Source organism: Xiphias gladius, chromosome 18 (genome assembly GCF_016859285.1).
Source record: "Xiphias gladius isolate SHS-SW01 ecotype Sanya breed wild chromosome 18, ASM1685928v1, whole genome shotgun sequence".
In the NCBI taxonomy this organism is placed as follows: Eukaryota; Metazoa; Chordata; class Actinopteri; order Istiophoriformes; family Xiphiidae; genus Xiphias; species Xiphias gladius.
The window spans coordinates 8,779,418-8,788,824 of record NC_053417.1 but is presented as its reverse complement, the minus strand read 5'-3'; the positions used below and the strand labels follow the sequence as shown (position 1 = coordinate 8,788,824).

At 44.2% G+C, this 9,407-nt stretch overlaps 2 protein-coding genes across 2 annotated transcripts; one reads left to right on the top strand and one right to left on the bottom strand.

Moving 5' to 3' along the window:
- Positions 1-163: 163 nt before the first annotated feature.
- b3gnt7l (UDP-GlcNAc:betaGal beta-1,3-N-acetylglucosaminyltransferase 7, like) lies at positions 164-2,676 on the bottom strand. Its single transcript, XM_040153691.1, has one exon. The coding sequence runs from the start codon at positions 2,443-2,445 to the stop codon at positions 1,210-1,212; it is 1,236 nt and encodes a 411-aa protein (XP_040009625.1). The 5' UTR covers positions 2,446-2,676; the 3' UTR covers positions 164-1,209.
- A 1,283-nt stretch (positions 2,677-3,959) lies between these two features.
- On the top strand, positions 3,960-9,301 carry c18h1orf174 (chromosome 18 C1orf174 homolog). Its single transcript, XM_040152453.1, has 4 exons — positions 3,960-4,319; positions 6,439-6,510; positions 6,822-7,193; positions 7,678-9,301. The coding sequence occupies exons 1-4, from the start codon at positions 4,308-4,310 to the stop codon at positions 7,816-7,818; spliced, it is 597 nt and encodes a 198-aa protein (XP_040008387.1). The 5' UTR covers positions 3,960-4,307; the 3' UTR covers positions 7,819-9,301.
- Positions 9,302-9,407: the final 106 nt, after the last annotated feature.

The window sequence follows — 9,407 nt, the reverse complement described above, 5'->3', positions numbered from 1 at the left end:
TCTGAATAACTTTGGCATTAATTACTATTTTTCTGCAAATGTATCTGTATTTATTTAAATAAAGCTTCATTCAGCTGAGCCCTGCAGATGTGATTTCACACGACAAAGGTTTCTGAGACTGTTTCAACCCTAAGAGTTTTAGTTACCAGTGGTTAGCAGCTCTAACAGCCCTTTATTTTTTAAAGCAAGTGAAACTAACACAATATAATATACCATGAATATACAAAGACACATGTATTGAAGTTATAGCCTTGTCCGCAGATCTTGAAGCAGTGATGTTATCCCAACTCTTTACCCCAGTTATATGTCGTTCTCCAGCTGTTCACTCCTAATGACACACCAATATGAATCAATTGCTTTGACATTCATTCTGTATTTAAAAAGTTGACAAAGAGATCCAGTTTTATTTACACTATCATACATAAATCTACAGTTTTACAGCCTTTAAGTTTCTTTGGTTTTTGGCCTGTCTCTGAAAATCATAAACACGTGGGTTAACACTTAACAAATGAAAGGTAAAATAAAAACAATACATTAACTTCACAAATTCACATCATTTGATTTTTACATTTTCAGTACCCTACAAAATAATCACACAACTTTGAATGAGCTTGTTTGATCTATGCTGTGTCCTGTGAGTGCATACACTTCACTTTGACAGTCCCTTTGAAATCCTGAACTCAGAAAATGACAATAAAAGCAACCGTGTCTTAACAAAGTCAAGTCCTTTTAAGCCTGCACAAAGGCACAAGAACCGTGGCAGCCACGTCTCTAGAAGAGAGAACTGGATCTCAGGTTAAGAACGTGGAACCATGAGACTCCATATCTGAAATGGCACCGAGAATCAGGAAACGAGAAACCTCCCTTTAGTGCTTGCACACTGAGGAGCTGTGTGGTAGTGGTTTCACAAAATGGAAAATAAAAGTAGCAAGACATAAAGTGGTGGAGAGGAAGTCCAACCTGCTCAGTTTACTGCAAGAGTTTGCAATCTTTTCAATCTGACATACATATGTGTACATATACTGTATATTTATTTGTTTATATTTGTATATGTAGTTGTTTGCCCTCCCTCAACTACACGACTCTGCACATTCAGTGAAATGTGTAAAGATCATCATGCATGATCGATACATGATGCGATACATACAAAATGAGTTCAGCTTTCGTAAATTGATTTGCTTAAGTTACTTAAGTTACAGAAAGCGACATTCACATGGAGGTCCTTTGCGCGCAAACCAGTTCCTGGTTGTGCACCACGCTCCACATCCTGAGCAGCTCCTGCGCGCTCAGTTTGTGCACCACTATGAGGTCTTTGTAGAAGCAGGGCTCGCTGTTCATGGGGCTCGCCCTGCGCCTGGTGATGCCGAAGGTCCTGAAGCCCGCGTGCATCTCTGGGGCCAAGTGGAGCTTCTGCAGGCACATCCCCAAAAACACATCGTCGATGGGGTACAAGCCCAGGTCCTCGGAGACCACGAAGAGCCTCCTGGCCAGCTGGGAGGACATCAGAAACCCCCCGCCGCCGACATAAGGGGGGTATGGCTTGTCGTACAGCTCTTTGGGAATGTAGTATTTGCTCTGCCGGTTTCGGATGGGGATCGCCTTGGAGATGGTGTCCCCCACAAACAGTTCGGCCTCTTTGCGCTCCTCCACCTTGAAGCCGATGAGATCCAGCAGGTTGCGCGTGTTCACAAAAACATCGTCATCCCCCTTGAATATGAACTGGACGCCGGAGCAGTAGATGTCGAACCACTTGAGAAAGTTGACCTCTTTCAGGGTCAGGTTGAAGAAGGTGTCCATGAAGTCCCACTGCAGGATGTCCCCGTAAATCAGGTCCTCGTACTCGATCAGTTTCTGGAGGTTTTTGGTGTCTTTGCCGGTCGTCGGGCTTCCCAGAAGAAACAAAGTTTTGATTTTCTTCCCGTCCATCGTGCGCTCCTTGCCCCAGGTTTTGCGCACCGCCTCCCGCCGGTCGTGCTGCTCGATCACGGACTTGACCACCATGAGGAGGTGCACCTCTCCGTCCGCGCATTTCTCCGGGTGGTTGAGGAGCATGGGGAAGTACCTGCAGTGTCTGTGCAAGACAAACTGGTGGAACCTCGGGTCCAGGCGCCGGAACCAGTCCTGGGCCCGAACCGAGGCGTCCTCGCTGCAGTTGAGAACCTGCGCGTCCCAGAAAGCCGGAGTCCCGTTGGAAACCGGCTGCACATCCAAATCGTTACGAAGCACCGGGGAGTCCGAGCTCCCCAGACTAGTTTTCAGGACTCCCTTCCTGAATGAAAAACACTCGGAGCCGCACCAGCCGGCGTCCCTCGGATGTTTAACTCCCAGTCCGTCCTTCTCTGCCAGCTTCAGCTTATGGATCATCAGAAAAGACGCAAAGACCAGAGACAGGCTCAGCAGCGGTTTCAGCAGCCCGACCCGCTTTCTCCGGAAAAAGTGATCCATGGCTCTCAGTGCGGCGCCCGGAGACCTTCAGATGCTGGACCCTTTGGCGTCATAATGCTTCGCAACTGTGCGTCCGAGGGGAGTCCACCGCCGCTGTCCCTTCTCATTTGGACACCAGGGGTTGCGCCCTCGGCTACGTGAGAGCGCTGACGCTGGAGTGGCCCCGGGGCCCCTGTTGCCCATGACGGCGCTCAGTCGAGTCGCACGTAGCCTCTCGGTGCGGGAGACCGATGCCAGACGGGCAGCATGTCCCCGGGCTGTTTCTAAGCAGACTGACTGGAGATCTGCTGTAGGCCACGTCTTTCTCACCCAGACACCCCCCCCCCCCCCCAAATATCTCCTCCCTCAACGATCAGCAGGTTTCCCATGTCTCACACACATCAAGTGTCCACATTATAAAGCCGGCCATCAAACTTAGAACAATATTAGGCTGCATGATTGGAGACTTTTAATAATCAGATATCAAATTTAATTTAACCAAAAACATTTAGAAAGAATAAAAGCAATTAAATAAGGAACGTTTATCCGAACAGTTTAATGCAACATTACACATTGTATGTGACTATAGTCTAAATGACTTAGCCTGGGATTCAAACATGTACTAGAGACAAACGAAATACATAGAGCAAACAGTACAGAAGAAAGGGAGCGTAGTAAATGTAACACACATCCACCAAAAACGTGTAAATAAGAGCACTGTTTTCAGAGCCTTAACGGTCTGGGAAGCATCTTCCATTCAGTATTAAATCCAGAACAGAGAAGAAGGGTCTGTCTGTTAAAATGAGCATTTATAAAAAAAAAAAGTTCAATTATAAAATCATAAATCATAAATAATGTGAAGGCAGATCAGACATTACCAGTGTGGACACAGGACAAAAAAAGACGCACGGGTGTGTCAGAAATGGATTCACACAGGAAACAGCTGGCACCAATATTCTTTTCCAACTTGAAAAGGAATTCAGTTTGGGAGTAATATGGAGCTGTATTTGTTAACGGGCAAAGCCCCAAACCTGTATGTGTTCAACTATTCCATCCCAGTACTTATTGCATTACACCGGAAAGAGTTCGCGCTCTCGATGGAAAAGGCGCGCGGACTTTTCTCGCTGAAAAATGTTGCACTGTTGCGTTGATCCGCAGGTGGAGCGACAGGAAAACTCTACATGGCAAGTTTCCTAAATATCCTAAAGACTGGCGCCAGAAACAAAGGGAGATTCCTCGGGTGTTTGAAGTGGTTGGCAAACCAGGATATTACCAGTTAGTAAACTAACCAATAATAATGCTCAAATAAAAAAATATACTTAAAAAAAAAAAAATTAATAATCGTCCTATTGTTCCGCTACAGCACAGGATGCTAATAGCATCCTCGGTACAGATCATATGACAGTCGCCAAAACATGTTCACATGCGCTCAGACAGCGGGTTTGGTGACATTAAAACAAAACGCCCCTCTCGCACCCTCTTGTGGACATTCCGTGGAATTACAGTTTGTTGCACTTGAAGCCCATTAGTCTTTCCAAACACACTGGCGTTTGTTTGTTTGTTTGTTTGTTTGTTTGGCTAAGAAAAAAAATCCCACCGGTACAGTCCTGGCAAGTGTTAGGTGGCACAGAGGGCTGCGTCGCGGTGCAGGGGGACGTCCCGGGGAACACTCCCTGACCTCTGAGTGAACCTCGCCGGCAGGAAATGCACTGTGGCGGCCCCAGGAAAAAACAGCAGACGCGACGACGCCCTGTCTCGTTAAAATACCACAACTGTTTATAGCTAGCCCGCGGCAGTTGATTTTCTTTTAAAGCTAATAAAGAACAACCGAGTCGGAACTTTAATATCGGGCTCGCCGAAAACTAGAAGCACTACGCCGGCAAATGATGCACAAGGTAAGTGTTCAGCTGAGCCAACCAACGGGCGGCCAGCAAATTGGCCTCTGGTAGCTCGGAGCTATCCTGCTAGCCTTATTAGCTTGTAGTTAGTTGATAGGTGCGGACTGATTATCGGACGCCGCGTCGCTAGCTCTACTGAGACCGCAGCCTAACGTCCACGTTTGTGTCGTGGTAACCACAGACGAGAGCTGAAGTTAACCCCTCGAGCCATGTGACTTTTAACTTGTTCGTGGTATCTTCCACCGTCACGGCTTATTCGCCGACGTCTCGTGTGGGTTGGAAGTGTCGGGAGCTCGGTTACATTGCTGGACACGTTACGGTCGTTTACGAACTCCGATTCGGCGCAACTAGGTAACAGCTAAAAGGCTGAAATGTGGATTAAAGTTCAGAATCTAACCGAGGGTTTGAATGATGGCAGATGAGTGACGTGACGTTAATTTGCCAACATTTTGAGAGGAGTTTGGCCAGCGGAGGATTAGTGGGATTCCACCCGGCTCGGGGGGGCTGTAGAGAGCCGTGGCCGGTCTCAAACGTGTATCAAGTGTCAGCGTGCAATGTGTTGACAGAAGAGAAATTCAGGGAGTCAGGTCAGTGTATCAAGAGTGTGCGCACACGCAGACCCGAATCTACCCAGATAAACATACAGACAAATGATCGTAACGTGCATCCATTTGGAAGTAATGGGGTATTTTTGAACAGTGTCTTCCAGCTGTTTGTAGCTTTCATTATTCCCCTCTTTTCTCCCTCCTTCCCCCTGTCCCCCTGTCCCTCTGTCAGTCAGGCCCCAGAGGACTTGCCTATCAGACGGTTTAATGAACGAGCCTGTTAAAAAGAAACCGTACACCTGACTATTGCTAATGGAAAATTACATTTAATAACGACTCAGTTTGCCCCTTTAAAGTTTCTGTCCAAGGCAAAGGTTGATCCTGGCAGGAGAAAATGTGAGGCTGACTGTTTGGGTGACAGACAGGGTCATGACAGCACGGACTATTGATGCACTGGCGTTAGTATATCAAACAGCCAATTGTGAAGTGTTGCTGCATCCTCTTTGACACATTGTAATCTGAATACAGAATGTCCCAGTACATCACAGTTAAACCACTCACTCCATCATTCCTCCACTCAAAATGTGTAGTTTGGTGAAAGGTATGATGAGCGGAGGCCATGATAAGTCGCAGGTGTAATCTTGCCTGCTGAGAACACCTCACGGATTTCAGGCGCTAGAAAGAATGATTTTCTGAATCGGTGTTGGACTAAATGAAATCCATCAAGATTTCGACCCAGTCATAAAAATGAGTGTCAGAGGTGCAAATAATATCCCCAAATTTCAGACACATTCTGACATATTTAGAAACAACGTCGGACATCAAGTTGAAAATCAGGCTTACCTTCAGAAAGAATCGAAACGATCGGCTTGCACACACGGCAGCCATATCATTAAGAACCATCCTTGATGTAGGAATTTTTTCTGTTTGATAGAGATTGCATGCCACTGTCCCATCTGTTTTTATGTAACAGCAAATCGAGGCTTCATCATAACCCAGCACCTATTCCCCACTGCTTTTTATAAAGTCAAGAGGATTTATACAGTATGTCCTGTCATCTCTTCTCCTGATTTTCTTTTTTCGTGGGAGCATTGCTTTAAAGCAAAGGGCTGATTTTAAACCCTATGCTTTAAAGCATGGCAATGATAGTCTGAGGCAGCCATTTAAAGTAGACACACAGACGTGTCATGTGTAGGTACGCCACCTTTATCTGTTTGCTGGAGTTGGTAAACTGCAGTAAAATACTTCAGACAGCTTGATGCTCTTAAAGCTGGATAACGTAGAAAAAAAAAAAGTGCAATAAATTGAAGTAATCCACTCTTGACAGGGCTGCGTTTTGGAACGTTACTCGGTTTGTGATATCACTAAAGCTAGGGAAGCTCAGTGAAAATATTTCGCTAAAAACATCCAAAAGTCCACACAGTAGTTGCTTAGCAGAAGCCTAAGAGCTGATGATATTATGACAGCTGCCTCCCTGCCGATTGAAACAAGTGTTTTCATTAACCGGCCGCTGGAATTGAGTTTTACCACAAGGAATGAAACGAACCACTTTACTGTACGTTGCTCTGCAGATGCCTGGTCAACCGGACAACTTGAAGCCCAGAAAGAGGAAGAGCAGCTCTGAGGTCAAAAGCTCCAGAAAGGTTTGTGTAGCCTGTGTAGAGGAGAGATCAGCCTTTCATAAAGAGCAAGTAAAGACAGCAGTTATGTGCTGCTGGTTCTAACCGAAAATATCTCATAAGTAAAATGATATCTTTCTCATAACTGTTAATAAAAAGTCCATGTTTGATGTTTTCTCCTAAACTGGACTATTGTAACCGGTTGCACTTTCACAACTGCATTTGAGAACAGTACTGGACACACAAAGTACATACAGTACCTATAAGATCGAAGGATATTGATTAATGGTAAGAGCATCATTAGTCCAACCCTGGTCTTTAACCTTGCGTCACAGGCGTCTGCTACCAGGAGGAGATGTACAAAAAGCGCAAAGACACACTCAGCAGCAGAGAGCAGTTCAGCAGTCAGTGGTTACAGCAAAGCAGCCGGCCCTCTGGAGAGACACACTCGCATCAGCTGTGAATGCCTCCAGTCTGCAGGCAGGAGGAGATGCTCAGCGTCACCGGAGCTCGAAGGACAGGAGGGCAAAGAGAACGAGCGGCGGGCGGGGCTGGATCTGGGCAGCTGCAGAGTGAATGGCTTCCAGGACAAACAGGAGGGTGAGGAAATGGATTATGAAGAAACAGACAAAAACATCTTCCCAGATGACGACAGCAACCAGATTCTTCCTGTAGAGCAGTTCTTTGGAAACTTGGACGCTGTACAGGCGAGTAATTTTAGTTTAGCACAGTAACTGGGACAACCTGTTACCGAAATGGATAATGTCGCTTGAAACTGGTTATTGTAGGGGAAACCTTTCCCAACTGAAGAGTGGGAAAGGCCACAGTGTAGAAGTGGCTGTGTCAAAAAGAGACAAACTAAACATAGTTAAAGAAACACGCGCATTTGTTGTCGAGTAAATGTTCTACCAGCGATACGTTTTTAGGCAAAATTTGAACGGCTGAGAATGCTCAATCCGCGTACATTACGTTGACAGCATTAATGCTATCAATGGATATAGTTTTTTTGTTTTATACCTTTACTTGTAAATTAAATCATGTTTATTTTATTCATCAAAAAGACTTCATGCAGGCTAGCCCCACTGCATTAAATCTGACAGTTTAAACGTTCGATGTGATAGACTGTGTGTGTTTTAAGGTTGGAAATTACGACCTGCTGAATAACTCCAAAATGGACTTTACATACTACAGGACTTTCCTCAAGGATCATCAGCGACGTCTGCCCGTGTCCAGAGGGAGAACAGGAGGCGACATTACTATGCACGAGAAGACAGCGACGAAGAGGAGGCGGGCTTCATCAGTATGCAGCGGGACGACAGCGGAGGCACTTAGTGATGAGTAACTGCACCGATGACTGTGGTGGACTTAAAGTGATGTCTCCGAGGAAGGACATAAAACCTCTCAGCACTTAACAAAAAGCAGCCAAATGAAACGACCCTTCCAGACACAGCATTAAATCAGTCCTCGTCACATTGAATGGGTGTCTCACCATCGGCTGAAGTGACTGGTAACAACTCAGAATGTTGAGTGTCACACAACTTCACCAAGCTGAGCACTGGTACTTATGACTCCGTTAACAGTTTGAAAGCAAGTTCTTGATGGTAAACTTGGAAATTGACGACTTCCGGCTTGACAAGGACTGTCCACATGCACGAAAAATGCCAAATTGTTTTCTACCCATCACATTTGGGATGAAACCTGAATATTATATTTTTTTGATAATTTTTCTTAACGCAGCTACAGTAGTGGGATTAATATAGGCATCTGTGAGGAACAAATACATTAGTGTTTGTTAAAGCATTCATTGCTAAATTCATGCTCGCCCCACCCACCACCTCTTCAGTCGTAGCAGGTCTTACCTGAAAGGGTGTGTTGACAGAGCATGTTGCTTCATAGTTTGAGTGCTGGATTAAAGTAACAGTCTTCAAAAAACACTTGATTTTTTCCTCACAGATCTATGAATTACAAGGTATAAAATGTAAAATGCTAAAGTCACATTTTGATCAGAAAAGATTTAATGTTCTCGTTTCAGACTGCATAAATGTGATCAGCAAGGAGGGATCACACGCCAAAGAGCAGAATTCAGAATGACCTAATTTAATATCACAAATTCATTGTTTAAGATGAATGTTATGTCATTGTTCACTAAGTGTCTAATAATCCTCCTCAATGCATCTTTGTGTGCTCAGTTTTTTGGCAGCTTCTTAACACGAAATACATCTGTTTGTGTATATACATATCAATGCAGCTAAATCCTTTTCCCTGACATGTTGAGTTCTTATTTTTACAAACATGACGAAATTACATATGAAAAACTACTACTACCAAAAAAAACAACAAAGGAACAGGAACCAAAAATGTTAAGGTTTCTGACACATGTTGTCAGTGTGCAAATAAACTGAGGATAACTTAAACCTGGCTTTGAAAATGTAATCTAAATTAGAGGTTCACAGTAAGTGCACTAGGGTTGTCTGTTATCAGATTTTGTATGTAGCTGATTGTTCTGACCATCCACGTAAAAGTTTTATATATTTTTACTGCCTTATTTATGTAAAATGCTTTTCATAATCTTCTATGCAACTTTCTGACTATTTGTATAGTAAGCAGTCGTAATCAATTCATGCATTTTACATCAGCGTACCAACACAAAGAACAAATAAATGTTTTTCATGGTTTCAAGTAAGTTTAATTACTCCTGTCTAACTAATCACTGGCAGTCGGTATTGAAGCTCTGCAGGGCACACTGGCTCAGTAAGCAGAATGTCATAAAAAGGTTTTAAAAATATCAAATGAGGTTTTAAAAAAAAAAAAAAAAGGTAAAATCATCTTGTCGTCCATGTGATCTTGTTATAGTGGACCTCTGAGATAATAATTCAGAGTTTTTCAGTGTAATACATTATGTTGTCACAGCTCATAAAAAT